General features: G+C 44.5%; 1 protein-coding gene across 1 annotated transcript in view; it reads left to right on the top strand.

The window, feature by feature from the left end:
- The first annotated feature begins 1,426 nt into the window (after positions 1 to 1,426).
- The window catches only part of LOC121534778 (protein crumbs homolog 1-like), a 37,683-nt gene continuing 22,416 nt past the window's right edge, over positions 1,427 to 16,693 (top strand). Inside the window, exons 1-3 of the mRNA XM_045206123.1 lie at positions 1,427 to 1,608; positions 2,456 to 3,487; positions 6,635 to 7,188. Coding sequence (XP_045062058.1) covers positions 1,560 to 1,608; positions 2,456 to 3,487; positions 6,635 to 7,188 — 1,635 coding nt within the window. The 5' untranslated portion in view covers positions 1,427 to 1,559. The remainder of the gene's footprint in view (positions 1,609 to 2,455; positions 3,488 to 6,634; positions 7,189 to 16,693) is intronic.

Here is a 16,693-nt window from a genome sequence, read left to right on the forward strand (position 1 = left end):
ATTGAGGCAAAGGTAAGAATCTCTGGTTTAACTATCTAATGTTAGCTAAATGTAGTAATGAATAAATTGCCTACATTTCTTTAATGGACAATTCTGTGAACTGTCTCGTGCAAGTTTTGACACAATACCTGTTAGTAAAGGTGTCAGCTAGAGATTATGTGCAAGAGCTTGCAGAGATTAGTAGTTTTGCATGATGACTACTTTGATGCTAATTATATTTTTTTCGAATCTGAGAGTAAATACAGCCGAATATATTGATAAAAGTCACCTTGTCCGAGAGAGATTTACATGGTTATCAAAACGTCACGCAAGGGTAAGCCTACACGAAACACAGCCCTTATCTTAAGTGTTTCTAAAATCCCCTATGGGAAAATGAATGGTGGAAAAACCATGTCCCTGTTTGACTGCTAGGTTTTATGGGTATTTTGACACCTCCACTGTGGGGCTCTATTCACCTCAAGGACCCCTATGTTATGGTGTACAACAGGCCCCCCCGAAGAGGGTTTTCTTGACCTCATTCCAGGTGGTTCCTGGTTTTGACTAGGTAGTATACAGCTACGACCGGAAGTTTGTTTTTCGTAGCAGGTTAGGATAACTTACGCAGCAGGTTAGGTGAATTAACTTGGCAGGTTTGGATAATTAGATTATGGTTTGGAAACAGTTTAGGGTTAGCTAGAATGCTCTCCTAACCTGCTACAGAAAGTAACTTCCAGTCGTAACTGTACTCCATCTTGTCACAATCGTGGTTACTGCCTTCTTCATCTCTTCCTCATTCGTCCTTCCCCATGTCTTCTTTGGGCGGCCAACCTTCCTTTTACTTTAACAGTATAGACCCCTTCAATGTTCTGCCCTTGTTCTCCCTAATTTCAGACCCACTTGCAATTTGTATTATGAAGTAATTAGGCAACTAAATATGTCAGCATCAACAAATGTGAATGAATCAGCATAAATGTGTAGCATGTAAAAACTATACCTCAGTGAGATTTACTGACATCATGCAAATTGGCTCCCCATGTAGAGTATGCTACTGCTGTGTTTTACTGTACAGTAGGTTTGATTCAACACCTGTACCAGTGTTTCATTATTGAACATGTTTTGGTGACAGAGGTGCCATAGCGACACAGATTAGAGCCATATTGCCTCCTCTGGCCAATGCTGATTCTGCCTCAACTGGCTAAATGCACACTACTTAACAACTACATAAGATAGGGGTCCTCCTACTCCTAATATAGGTGAGGTAGGTTCTAGTCTCTTATGTAAGCTTTCGTGTTTCTAGAATGGAGATGTTTTCCATTGCTCAAATTAGTCCTGCAAACTCCTCCCTGGACAACACTCCATTTGTAAGACATTTTAAGTGCATTAACTTAATCCCAAATAGGCTATATGGGTTGTAGTGATCCCAGCATTAGACTGGAATGGGCAGCCATTCATGTATGGGGGAAACACAAAGGAAGAAGCTGATATCTGTTGTGATGGTTTCCAAACCACTTCTGTGAAATGCAATGGAGTCATATACCGATATTTCGATTTCTACTGATTAGGAGGACTTGGCAAGGACCATGTTGAGAATCAACGTGTGTGTTTGGATTTTGTGGTTGTGCTATACAGGTAATTCTGCTCTCTTGTTCATGCCCACTGGGCACAGACATCAGTTCAACGTCTAGTTTTGATTTACATTTGGTTGAGTTGTCAACTAACGTGAATTCAACTTGAAATCAACAACAAACATTCACCATGTTATTGGATTAAGGTTAAAAGTTGGGTGAAAAAAAGACAAAATTCCCTTACCTTCATGACTTTTTAAAAAATCCAATCAGTTTTCAACGTAATTTTTTTGGTTTAAATGACATGGAAACAATGTTGATTCAATCAGTTTTTGTCCAGTGGATGTTGTTTGTTGTTGTTTCTTCTGTGAGATCCCATGCTTTACAGTGTACAGGGCAGTGTGTTATAAAGAGTATATATAATTGTGTCATCATGCTAATGTTCACGTATACCTTTTTAACCTAATTATGTATTTTCTATCATGTTCAAACTAAATGTCACGAAATAAACTACAAGTATCTATTTCTATAATTAAAGTTATATTTATTGGTTGATATCAAACAAGTAGTACACATGTGCAAGTACGTGAACATGTTCTACCAACCAATCTGCAAAATAGTGTCATACTTCCCTAGATAAAGTAATTAACTAGGTATGTGTGAATACGGATATATTGGAAAATAATGATGGATGAAGATTTTTTTTAAACAAACTAGTAATCAATGGCATGTCATGGGCCAAACTTTCACATTGATGTTTCTTAGTATGGCCAAATATAATATTTGTCAATTTCCAATAGGTGCCATATCATATGAATAACATATCAATTCCACATAGATGCAAAATGAATTGCCAACTGGTTTTATTGTAGGATGCAAATATATCTGATTAAGTTTACCTATCTACACAGGTGGTCTCTGTGAGGAGGACACTTATGCATGTGAACTGCAACCGTGTCAGAATGGTGGCGTCTGCGACAGCCAACATGACGGCTACAGGTGCCTCTGCTCTCAACAGAACCAAGATGGCCGACTGTACGGAGGTGAGAATTGCACAGTCGCCCTCCTGGGCTGCAACGGCAACCGCTGCAAGAACGGTGGCATCTGCTCTCCCCTCTTCCTGAACTACCGCCACACCTACACCTGCACCTGCCGCGCAGGCTTCACCGGCTCCAAGTGTCAGATGTCAACCATCTTCTCCTTCGAGACCAGCGGCTACATGTATGTGGAGACCCAGCAATCGGACCCTGAAGTCCCTCTCAACGTCACCCTTAGCTTCAAGACGGACCGGCCTGTCGGCACACTCCTCCAGCGCCGGGTCGACGACCTGCTGCTCACCATTGAGCTGGTAGACAGCCACTTACGCCTCAGCATGCTAAGAGCTCAAGGGACAAGAAACCCAGTGGTCCTGGAGCTACCGCCGAGCGTGGCGGACAGCCAGTGGCACACGGTGGAGGCCTGGCTGGGAGGTGAGGAGGGGGGGAGTGGTATCAGGCTGCTTCACTCCCCCTGCACTGAGGTGGGCTGCACCAGGGAGTTCCCCGCCACCGAGACACCCCTGCTGGAGCAAGGCTCCGGCCTACGAGAACCCAGCTCTGTCCGCCACAGCCTCTTTCTAGGAGGGGTGGGACTGGGCTGGGGCTCCGGTGGGGTGGCAGGGGAGAGGGAGGCTGATGCTGCTGACCCGCCTGATGCACCTGCCCCACCTAGCCCAGCTGCTTACTTCCTAGGCTGCTTCCGGGACGTGTTTGTGGAGTCACGGCTGGTAGTACCCGCCGCCGCCAACTCACCGGCTCAGGTCAACGTCACAGCCGGGTGCAGCGACAGGGACAAGTGTGATGACAGCCCGTGTCAGAACCGGGGGCATTGCGTAAACCAGGGATGGAGGAGCTATGTGTGCGAGTGCTACAGACCGTACGAGGGGACTACGGACTGCGCTGAGGGTAAGGCCTGAGGGATGTGGTCTTGCATGTCTGAAAACACTGTAAATGTAGCAGCAAAACACTTGAACAATGCAAAATATGAAAACAATGGGCATTATGAAACCGTAACATGATACAATATGAGAGCCACACCTTCAGAATGTATTCATAGGTTTTCTGCTCTATTTTGATATTTTCCATTCCATTTCAATAATCTCACATATCCTATTAGTGCAAGCGTGTGCTTCTCATACAGCTTGGATAAATGTAGCTTACAATAATAAAATGGTCAAACTGAGAAAGTAGGGATCATTTTGGACTTCACTAAGGACTCTGGTATGAGTTTCATAAACTAAATCACCTGACGTCAACAGATCAGCCTCAATAGAATCACTACAAAATCTAAATGGCTGGCATCCTAATGTGGCACCTAAGATATGGATAAAAGTAGCCTGTGGCAGACTGCAAAGGAGCTTAGAGAACTAGTTAAAATAGCATGCACACACATGCAACCGTGTAAACATGCACGTATGTACACACACACATGTACACACACATAGGCATGCACACTTACACACACCCACGCATGTACACATATACAGTGAAAGAAAAAAGTATTTGATCCCCTGCTGATTTTGTACATTTGCCCACTGACAAAGACATGATCAGTCTATAGTTTTAATGGTAGGTTTATTTGAACAGTGAGAGACAGAATAACAACAAAAAATCCAGAAAAACGCATGTCAAAAATGTTATAAATTGATTTGCATTTTAATGAGGGAAATAAGTATTTGACCCCTCTGCAAAACATGACTTAGTACTTGGTGGCACAACCCTTGTTGGCAATCACAGAGGTCATACGTTTCTTGTAGTTGGCCACCAGGTTTGCACACATCTCAGGAGGGATTTTGTCCCACTCCTCTTTGCAGATCTTCTCCAAGTCATTAAGGTTTCATGCCTGACGTTTGGCAACTCGAACATTCATCTCCATCCACAGAATTTCTATGGGATTAAGGTCTGGAGACTGGCTAGGCCACTCCAGGACCTTAATGTGCTTCTTCTTGAGCTACTCCTTTGTTGCCTTGGCCGTGTGTTTTGGGTCATTGTCATGCTGGAATACCCATCCACGACCCATTTTCAATGCCCTGGCTGAGGGAAGGAGGTTCTCACCCAAGATTTGACGGTACATGGCCCCGTCCATCGTCCCTTTGATGCGGTGAAGTTGTCCTGTCCCCTTAGCAGAAAAACACCCCCAAAAGCATAATGTTTCCACCTCCATGTTTGACGGCGGGGATGGTGTTCTTGGGGTCATAGGCAGCATTCCTCCTCCTCCAAACACGGCGAGTTGAGTTGATGCCAAAGAGCTCGATTTTGGTCTCATCTGACCACAACACTTTCACCCAGTTCTCCTCTGAATCATTCAGATGTTCATTGGCAAACTTCAGACGGGCCTGTATATGTGCTTTCTTGAGCAGGGGGACCTTGCGGGCGCTGCAGGATTTCAGTCCTCCACGGCGTAGTGTGTTACCAATTGTTTTCTTGGTGACTATGCTCCCAGCTGCCTTGAGATCATTGACAAGATCCTCCCGTGTAGTTCTGGGCTGATTCCTCACCGTACTCATGATCATTGCAACTCCACGAGGTGAGATCTTGCATGGAGCCCCAGGCCGAGGGAGATTGACAGTTATTTTGTGTTTCTTCCATTTGCGAATAATCTCACCAACTGTTGTCACCTTCTCACCAAGCTGCTTGGCGATGGTCTTGTAGCCCATTCCAGCCTTGTGTAGGTCTACAATCTTGTCCCTGACATCATTGGAGAGCTCTTTGGTCTTGGCCATGGTGGAGAGTTTGGAATCTGATTGATTGATTGCTTCTGTGGACAGGTGTCTTTTATACAGATAACAAACTGAGATTAGGAGCACTCCCTTTAAGAGTGTGCTCCTAATCTCAGCTCGTTACCTGTATAAAAGACACCTGGGAGCCAGAAATCTTTCTGATTGAGAGGGGGTCAAATACTTATTTCCCTCATTAAAATGCAAATCAATTTATAACATTTTTGACATGTGTTTTTCTGGATTGTTTTGTTGTTGTTCTGTCTCTCACTGTTCAAATAAACCTACCATTACAATTATAGACTGATCATTTCTTTGTCAGTGGACAAACATACAAAATCAGCAGGGGATCAAATACTTTTTTCCCTCACTATATACTGTACATACACAGTAACGCACAGATATACACTCAGGCAGAGAGGAGCAGATAAACAACATCTGACTCTAGGATTAAGGAAACGTTTAGGGATTAAGGAGCCAACTGGGACCGCCTTCACTTTCCATAAAACAGGGTTTCCCAAGGACTCTCGCAACAATCCTCTAACGCAGGGGTGTCAAACTCATTCCATGGAGGGCCTAGGGTCTTCAGGTTTTTGTTTTATTCTTTCAATTAAGACATAGACAACCAGGTGAGGGGAGTTCCTTACTAATTACTGACCTTATTTCATCAATCAAGTACAAGGGAGGAGCGAAAACCCGCAGACACTCGGCCCTCCGTGGAAGGAGTTTGTCACGTGCTCTAACGTGATAGGTGGAAATAACTGGTCTGAGTTCTAAGTACTGGTCCGCTTCACCTAGAATCAGGGATGGGCAACTCTTCGGGGCCGGATTGCCCCAGCTAACACAACTGACTCCAATAATCAACTAATCATGGTCTTAAGTTTAGAATGCAATTAGTTTAATCAGGTGTGTTGGCTAGGGAAAAAGTGATACCAATCTGGCCCTCGAGGACTGGAGTTGCCATCCCGGTTACTTGAAGGAGTGACATAAACATCTCAGGCTGATACCAAGTCAAAGTTGGGGGCAATTTCATTTCAATTCATGATTTGAAAACTTTGAGTCCAGAATTGAATTTCAATTAACTTCCTGACTTGAATGAGTTGAAATGGAATTGGCACCAACCCTGTTACCCAGGCTAGAAAACAAACAAAAGTCAAGTTTTTTGGGGGGGGCACTAGCACACGGTGGCTCACCCGGAGATAGAGTGGTTGTGTCTTTGTGTTTTGACACTATCTCTCTCTGTTAGTTCTTCATCTATCCATTTAGTAATTGGGAGGATATAGTATTTAACTTTCTAATTTTTTTTTACTCTCTCGCTCTTTCTGTACCCACACAGAGTACAACACGGCCAGGTTCGGCAACGAGGATGCGGCGAGTTATGCCGTCTTCTCCGTGGATGACCCCCCGGGTTCTGGCACCATCGCCATATCCATGTTCGTGCGCACGCGGCGCTCGAGCGGCCTCCTCCTGGTCCTGGCCAACAGCACCAGCCAGTACCTCCGCCTGTGGCTGGACGATGGCCGGGTAAAATTTCAGGTGAACAACTTAAAGAGCCTGTCGGGTCGGGTCGTGGTCAGCGACGGCCACTTTCACTTGGTGACGGTGCGGCTGGAGGGCGACTCGGTGACCCTGTTCCAGTCGGCCCATAGCCAGGGAACCATCCCCGTCCTGCCCGTGGTGGCTCAGCCGGGGGACCTGGTCTACGTCGGGGGCCTGGCCGACCAGAGAGCCTCGGCCTCCTTTGGAGGTTACCTGAAAGGCTGTGTCCAGGACCTGAGGATTAACAGTAAACGGCTGCAGTTCTTCCCCATAGCAACCCCAGTGGCCTCGTACGGCCTGGTGGAGCTGGTCAATGTCACACAGGGATGTACCAGTGACAACGCCTGTAGTGTGAGTAGCTGGATATACAGTATACTATACACATACAGGTATTTTTCCACAACACAGTTGCGCCATGACAATACCAGTTTTTAAACCCAGAGTTCCAAGTGGCCAATATTTCCGGGAATGCCCGCAAAGCAGACCAAACAGAACAGCCTGGGTTTTGGAGTTTGGGAAGTCAAAGGGAGCGTGAAAAATAATAGCCGAACAGCTAAATGTCCTTATTTTTTTTTTAAATTTTTATCAATGTCAATCAAACAAGAGATATCAGTCACATGATTTGCACAGCAACAAAACATGAGCAAGAAGGGGGGATTGACAAGCAGTTCAAGATACAACAATTGAGAGATAATATTACGAGGGGTACCTAACAAATATCTTAGATGGCGGAGACGGCATTTAACCGGCCCACTAGTGTTGTTGTAGCCGTGCCATGCAGCTTAGCTGTGGATTTCTCTAGAATAAGAACGTCCAAAAAGTACATTTTCCAGGAAGATTTAAAATAAGTATTTGGATCAAATAAAAAAAATGTACTGCCTTTTTAGCAGCAGTTAGGGCACACATTAACAATTTCAATTTCATCGAATCCAATAGAATGTCAAATATTTCCTAGTAGAAACAGACCAGGCGACATAGGTACATTTACCTCTATCAAGGTGTGAAGAAGGTATTTAATGTACTGTATGTCCAGAGGTCAGAGACCACTGGGCATTCCCGAAACATATGTACATAGCTCCCGACTAAACCAAGAGTGCAACCGTTGCAGAGCTTATTGTCAGAGTTTCATCTGGAAGCGGCGATATGGTGTATAATAACATTTGTGAATACATTTTAAATAAATTAACTGGTGAGAGAAGTTTTTTGTTGATGAGAAAACATTGTTCCATATCACCTTCCAGTTCAACTGTTCTCCGAAACCTAGGAGTTCTCTGTTCCAGATGGAAGTGACCGCTCTCTTTTTATTTTGTATTGATTTCACCTTTATTTAACCAGGTAAGCCAGTTGAGAACAAGTTCTCATTTACAACTGCGACCTGGCCAAGATAAAGCAAAGCAGTGCGATAAAAACAACAACAACACAGAGAGTTACATGTCAGTAGAGTTAAGTTTGGAGTAGAGAGTGGAGACCAGGCCAACAGATTTGGGAGTATTCAAAAGTCACAACCAGGATAAGAGAATCCCAGGGTACTCCGTAGGCTTTAAGAGCCGAGCCTTAGGTAAAAAAAAAAGAAAAAAGGAAGTCCCTAGAAGATTATATGATTCTTTGAGGTCTTGAAAAGTTTGAAGACCTGAATTGTTAAAGATGTCACTGAGTGTGAAGATATTTCTACTAGACCATTGAGGAAAAACAAAGGGTTTTGAGCCTGATAAGATTAAGTTCTTGTTTCATAATGGGGAATGGCTGTGAAAAGGGAATGAGATCATAAGATGTCTATTGGCCTGTCTCCACACGTCAGCTGCATTAGCAATTATTGGACCCATTCAGAGACATGTAGATTTTTGTTTACAGTCAGAGAATAAGAAGTATTGTAGTCTAATAGGCTTTATTAAAGCCTCTTCATTGGGACGCCATGCGGCTTGATTAGTGGGATCTGGACAGATTTTCAGAAATCTCAAACTGAAAGAAAAGTCATATTATGTAAGGTTAGGTAGAGCCAGTCCACCAAATGGTTTGGGGAGCTGCAGTGTATTCTAGGTAATTTGTCTTTCCAGATGAAATTCCTGCACAATGTATACATTTCTTAGAAATATTGAAGAGGGGTGAAATGGGACACATAGAAAATACAAAATTAAAGCGAGGAAGAATGTTCATCTTAACCACTGAAATTCTACCCTGAAGTGTAATATGTAAGGGAGACCAGTGGGCCAAGTCCTCTTTAATTTTCCCAATAGCAGCTGAGTAATTGTCTTTTACCATTAGTTGGAAAGTGGGCTAGATTTTGATCCCCAGATAAGTGAAACCCATTGGATTTGATTGGCGAGTGAGTGTTGTGGGGAGTGGAGACTTCTCGGATGCAGAATTTAAGGGCATTAAAATTGACCAATTTATCTTATATCCTGAAAAGAAACCAAAAGGTTCAAATAATTTAAAGGGGCATCTGCAATTGCTACAGCCATTTTTGGACTTGTGAATTAACAATATGTACCCATTGATTCTTGAGGAATATAACTTAGAAATGCCTTATGAGCTTAGTTCAACTGTCATACCCCATAAGTCTCCTGAGTGGCGCAGTGGTCTAAGGCACTGCATCGCAGTGATAGCTGTGCCACTAGAGATCCTGGTTCGAATCCAGGCGTTGTCGCGACCGGGAGACTCATGGGCGGCGCACAATTGGCCCAGGTTAGGGGAGGGAATGGCCGGCAGGGATGTAGCTCAGTTGATAGAGCATGGCATTTGCAACGCCAGGGTTGTGGGTTCGATTCCCACGGGGGGCCAGTATGAAAAAAAAACATGTATTCACTAACTGTAAGTTGCTCTGGATAAGAGCGTCTGCTAAATGACGTAAATGTAAAACCCCAAATATATTTTACTCCAATGTTTGTAAGCAAAGTAAATGTAAACAAACACTATAAATGTAGGAAAGTGATTACCTCAATTTGATCAATTAGCCTTAACTCAAATATAATCAGTAAATACAAAACAGTTAACTACACTCAAAAAGCAAAAGTTTCTGTGTTGACTTTAGCCTAGAGCGCAAAGAGAGCAGAGAGCGGTTGAGACATGAGACACACGTTTATGTAGTTATCAGCCCTGTAAGACAGCAGTGCCCCCTGCCCTCTCTCCCCTCTTCCCTCACTGTAAACCCCAATGTGCTGTCATTACTCAAAACCTTTGAGGAAACCTGTTGCACTAAATATATCTGAGTACAGTTACATAAAGTGATTTTGTAATCATTACTCAAACCGATAGTAGCTACTGAGTACGGTTACATGCACACAATAATGCGATTATTGTGAATAGTCAGAATAATATAATAGTTCGATTAAAATGTTTACATGCTTTGCAAGAAGAACGATTTCCTTTATAATCCTGTTTACATGGACACATCTGAAATCAGGCTACCTGATGCCACTCTTATCAATACAGACAATTGGCAATCAAAATAAACGCTCTACCACTGCGACCATGTTATTTTTGGGAAGCATATTTGATTCTGAGTTCGGACATATAAAGTTTTTATGTGAAAACTACTTCTAAGACACATACATTTAGTTGTTTCGAACTCACTTCACTCGAGCTAAAGAGGTAGGCTCACTCGGCTGGTGCTAGCACATGCACAGATGAAATCAACAGTGTGCAACTGCAGCCCGCAATGTGGGGCGTTCCTGCCTTCCGCCTGCTGTGTACCAGAGAAAACCGTGCCTGACAGGCGGGGGCGAAGGACACTGTCTACCGGTCGCCCCTGCCTCCCGCTAGCACAGCAGGTGGGAGGCTGGGGCGACACAGTGTGTTAGCTAACTAGCTAGCTTGCTATACCGTGTGCTAGCTAGCATGCTAGTTAGCTAATTAGCACATGGTGTCGCACCCGCCTTCTGTGTACCGGACTAGCTGGCTAAGCTAGCACACAGTGTCCTTCACTCCCGCCTGCCGAACACCTGCCCTCGCCATCGTTAACAGAACTGCGGGAAAACAGTGCCCGACAGGCGGGGACAAAGGACACTGTCTACCACTTGTGTACAGCTAGCTAGCTACCATTGTTGCCCCCGCCCCTTCTTTTGTGGGGTTTATTGGCAGCTGGCATCCAACGTTATTGTGCATTAACGTCACCTACTGTACTGGAGTGCCTCTGCCTCCCGCCTGTCCTAGCTTAAAAATTGAACAATAAAAGTATAAAAAGGGGTTACTGCAGATGCAGGAATGCCCACATGCAGGAACGCCCCAAATTGCAGGCCGATCAAGGTGTTTACATGTCCTAATAATTCAAAAAATTGCTCAGAAAACCTGCTTATTTAGATTTGGACTTTACGCCAATTAAGATAAACAGAGTAAGGTGTTTACATGACTATTGCATAATCTGCCTACTGCCATAGTCAGTTTAATACTGAATTATTACTGAGCATGTAAACATACTCACTGTGATCCTGTAAGGGATCCAGATTTGAGTTTTATCAGCGTGAAAAAAAAATTACGCCCCCACACCTCCCAATTTCATTTCCCAGTATGCCTTGCCTTTGAATTAATTGTAGAGATACCACCCATGACTGTATTTGATAGTGACAGTCATGCTTGTTGAATTTGTTCATTTTCAATCCTGTGGCCTTCAGCAAGTGAGTTCCCAGGCGAATGTTATCATTATAATGAAATTCTTTATGACAATACATTACATATTTCATAAGACCTTATTTTGAGGCCTAGCTTTAACCTAATACAGTGGCCTGAAACTCAAGGTTTACAGGCCACATCAGGCCTGCAAGTAGGGTTGCAAAATTCCAGTAACTTTCCCAAACTTTCGAAAAATCCAGGTTGAAGGATTTCCAGGAATCTTCCAACCGGGATTTCTGGAAAACCTGGGAAATGTTATAGAATTTTGCAACCCTACCTGCATGTCACATTACACTAGATTGCAAAACGATGTGTAATTCCTATTGGAATCCAGCCAGAGTTAGGATATCCAACAGTTGACATTTGTATTCTCCTGCAACCTGCATTCATAATGATTGCTAGGGTTAGGAACAGTGGGAGGAGACTACCGAAGCCATTTAAACTGGAACAACCATTTCAATAACGGGTACAAAAATATATTTTTTTTATATATCAATCTGCAGTAGTGCATGCTGGGAAAAAAGTTAATTTGTTATAACTTGAAAAATAGCAGCTTTGCACACTCTTGGCATTCTCTCAACCAGCTTCATGAGGTAGTCACCTGGAATGCATTTCAATTAACAGGTGTGCCTTCTTAAAAGTTAATTTGTTGAATTTCTTTCCTTCTTAATGCGTTTGAGCCAATCAGTTGTGTTGTGACAAGGCAGGGGGGGTATACAGAAGATAGCCCTATTTGGTAAAAGACCAAGTCCATATTATGGCAAGAACAGCTCAAATAAGCAAAGAGAAATGACAGTCCATCATTACTTTAAGACATGAAGGTCAATACGGAAAATTTCAAGAACTTCGAAGGTTTCTTCAAGTGCAGTCGCAAAAACCATCAAGTGCTATGATGAAACTGCCTCTCATGAGAACCGCCACAGGAATGGAAGACCCAGAGTTACCTCTGCTGCAGAGGATAAGTTCATTAGAGTTACCAGCCTCAGAAATTGCAGCCCAAATAAATGCTTCACAGAGTTCAAGTCACAGACACATCTCAACATCAACTGTTCAGAAGGGACTGTGTGAATCAGGCCTTCATGGTCGAATTGCTGCAAAGAAACCACTACTAAAGGACACCAATAAAAGAAGAGACCTGCTTGGGACAAGAAACACGAGCAATGGACATTAGACCGGTGGAAATGTGTCCTTTGGTCTGGAGTCCAAATTTGAGATTTTTGGTTCCAACCGTCGTGTCTTTGTGAGACGCGGTGTGGGTGAACAGATTATCTCTGCATGTGTAGTTCCCACCGTAAAGCATGGAGGAGGAGGTGTTATGGTGTGGGGGTGCTTTGCTGGTGACACTGTCTGTGATTTATTTAGAATTCAAGGCACACTTAACCAACATGGCTACCACAGCATTCTGCAGCGGTACGCCATCCAATCTGGTTTGGGCTTAGTGGGACTATCATTTGTTTTTCAACAGGACAATGATCCAACACACCTCCAGGCTGTGTAAGGGCTATTTGACCAAGAAGGAGAGTGATGTACTGCATCAGATGACCTGGCCTCCACAATCCCCTGACCTCAACCCAATTGGGATGGTTAGGTGTTAGTTGGATTGCAGAGTGAAGGAAAAGCAGCGAACAAGTGCTCAGCATATGCGGGAACTCCTTCAAGACTGTTGGAAAAGCATTCCAGGTGAAGCTGGTTGAGAGAATGCCAAAAGTGTTCAAAGCTGTCATCAAGGCAAAGGTTGGCTATTTGAAGAATCTCAAATATAAAATATGTTTTGATTTGTTTAACACTTTTTTGGTTACTACATGATTCCATATGTGTTATTTAATAGTTTTGATGTCTTCAATATTATTTTACAATGTAGACAATAGTACAAATAAAGAACAACCCTTGAATGAGTAGGTGTGTCCAAACTTTTGACTGGTACTGTACATGTAGGTAGAGTTAAAGTGACTATGCATAGATAATAAACAGAGAGTAGTAGCAGCGTAAAAGAGGGGGGACAATGCAAATAGTCTGGGTAGCCATTTGATTAGCTGTTCAGGATTCATATGGCTTGGGGGTAGAGGCTGTTAAGAAGCCTTTTGGACCTAGACTTGGCGCTCCGATACCGCTTGCCGTGTGGCAGCAGAGAGAACAGTCTATGACTAGGGTGGCTGGAGTCTTTGACAATTTTTAGGGCCTTCCTTTGACACTGCCTGGTATAGAGGTCCTGGATGGCAGGAAGCTGAGGACCCATGCCAAATCTTTTCAGTCTCCTCAGGGGGAATAGGCTTTGTGGTGCCCTCTTCACGACTGTCTTGGTGTGTTTGGACCATGATAGAATTTGAAGCTCTCAACCTGCTCCACTACAGCCCCGTCGATGAGAATGGGGGCTTGCTCGGTCCTCTTCTTTTTCCTGTAGTCCACAATCATCTCCTTTGTCTTGATCACATTGAGGGAGAGGTTGTTATCCTGGCACCACACGGCCAGGTCTCTGACCTCCTCCCTATAGGCTGTCTCATCGTTGTCAGTGATCAGGCCTACCACTGTTGTGTTGTCGGAAAACTTAATGATGGTGTTGGAGTCATGCCTGGCCATGCAGTCCTGGGTGAACAGTGAGTACAGGAGGGGACTGAGCACGCACCCCTGAGGGGCCCTCGTGTTGAGGGTCAGCGTGGCAGTTGTGTTGTTACCTACCCTTACCACCTGGGAGCGACCCGTCAGAAAGTCCAGGATCCAGTTGCATAGGGTGGTGTTTAGTCCCAGGGTCCTTAGCTTAGTGATTATCTTTGAGGGCACTATAGTGTTGAACGCTGAGCTGTAGTCAATGAATAGCATTCTCACGTAGGTGTTCCTTTTGTCCAGGTGGGAAAGGGCAGTGTGGAGTGCAATAGAGATTGCATCATCTGTGGATCTGTTGGGGCGGTATGCAAATTGGAGTGGGTCTAGGGTTTCTGGGATAATGCTGTTGATGTGAGCCATGACCAGCCTTTCAAAGCACTTCATGGATACAGACGTGAGTGCTATTGGTCGGTAGTCATTTAGGCAGGTTACCTTAGTGTTCTTGGGCACAGGGACTATTGTGGTCTGCTTGAGTCAGGGACATGTTGAAAATGTCAGTGAAGACACTTGCCAGTTAGTCAGCGCATGCTTGGAGTACACGTCTTGGTAATCCGGCCTTGTGAATGTTGACCTGTTTAAACGTCTTCCTCACATCGGCTACGGAGAGTGTGATCACACAGTCGTCCGGAACAGCTGATACTCTCATGCATGCTTCAGTGATGCTTACCTCGAAGCGAGCATAGACATAATTTACCTTGTCTGGTAGGCTGGTGTCACTGGGCAGCTCGCGGCTGTGCTTCCCTTTGTAGTCTGTAATAGTTTGCCAGCCCTGCCACATCCGACAAGTGTCGGAGCGGTGTAGTACGATTCAATCTTAGTCATGTATTGACGCTTTGCCTGTTTGATGGTTCGTCGGAGGGAATAGCGGGATTTCATATAAGCGTCCGGGTTAGAGTCCCGCTCCTTGAAAACGTAAGCTCTACCCTTTAGCTCAGTGCGGATGTTGCCTGTAATCCATGGCTTCTGGTTGGGGTATGTACGTACGGTCACTGTGGGGACGACGTCATCGATGCACTTATTGATGAAGCCAGTGACTGATGTGCTGTACTCCTCAATGTCATCGGAAGAATCGCGGAACATATTCTAGTCTGTGCCAGCAAAACAGTCCTGTAGCTTAGCATCTGCGTCATCTGACCACTTCTTTATTTACCGAGTCACTGGTGCTTCCTGCTTTAGTTTTTGCTTGAAAGCAGTTACAGTGAGGGAAAAAAATATTTGATCCCCTGCTGATTTTGTGAAATAAGTATTTGACCCCCTCTCAATCAGAAAGATTGAATACAAGGCTGGAATGGGCTACAAGACCATCGCCAAGCAGCTTGGTGAGAAGGTGACAACAGTTGGTGCGATTATTCGCATATGGAAGAAACACAAAATAACTGTCAATCTCCCTCGGCCTGGGGCTCCATGCAAGATCTCACCTCGTGGAGTTGCAATGATCATGAGAATGGTGAGGAATCAGCCCAGAACTACACGGGAGGATCTTGTCAATGATCTCAAGGGAGCTGGGACCATAGTCACCAAGAAAACAATTGGTAACTCACTACGCCGTGAAGGACTGAAATCCTGCAGCGCCCGCAAGGTCCCCCTGCTCAAGAAAGCACATATGCAGGCCCGTCTGAAGTTTGTCAATGAACATCTGAATGATTCAGAGGAGAACTGGGTGAAAGTGTTGTGGTCAGATGAGACCAAAATCGAGCTCTTTGGCATCAACTCAACTCGCCGTGTTTGGAGGAGGAGGAATGCTGCCTATGACCCCAAGAACACCATCCCCACTGTCAAACATGGAGGTGGAAACATTATGCTTTGGGGGTGTTTTTCTGCTAAGGGGACAGGACAACTTCACCGCATCAAAGGGACGATGGACGGGGCCGTCAAATCTTGGGGCCTCCTTCCCTCAGCCAGGGCATTGAAAATGGGTCGTGGATGGGTATTCCAGCATCACAATGACCCAAAACACACGGCCAAGGCAACAAAGGAGTGGCTCAAGAAGAAGCACATTAAGGTCCTGGAGTGGCCTAGCCAGTCTCCAGACCTTAATCCCATAGAAAATCTGTGGAGGGAGCTGAAGGTTCGAGTTGCCAAACGTCAGCCTCGAAACCTTAATGACTTGGAGAAGATCTGCAAAGAGGAGTGGGACAAAATCCCTCCTGAGATGTGTGCAAACCTGGTGGCCAACTACGAGAAACGTCTGACCTCTGTGGTTTTGCCTCCAAGTACTAAGTCATGTTTTGCAGAGGGGTCAAATACTTATTTCCCTCACTAAAAAGCAAATCAATTTATAACATTTTTGACATGCGTTTTTCTGGATTTTGTTGTTGTTATTCTGTCTCTCTCTGTTCAAATAAACCTACCATTAAAACTATAGACTGATCCTGTCTTTGTCAGTGGGCAAACGTACAAAATCAGCAGGGGATCAAAAACTTTTTTCCCTCACTGTATGGTCAGATTTCCCAAATGGAGGGCGAGGGAGAGCTTTGTACGCGTCTCTGTGTGTGGAGTAAAGGTGGTCAAGAGTTTTTTTTCCTCTGGTTGCACATTTAACATGCTGGTAAAAATGAGGTAAAACGGATTTAAGTTTTCCTGCATTAAAGTCCCCGGCCGCTAGGAGCGCCGCCTCTGGATGAGCATTTTCCTGTTTGCTTATGGCCTT

The sequence above is a fragment of the Coregonus clupeaformis genome, chromosome 21 (genome assembly GCF_020615455.1).
Source record: "Coregonus clupeaformis isolate EN_2021a chromosome 21, ASM2061545v1, whole genome shotgun sequence".
NCBI classification, from domain to species: Eukaryota; Metazoa; Chordata; class Actinopteri; order Salmoniformes; family Salmonidae; genus Coregonus; species Coregonus clupeaformis.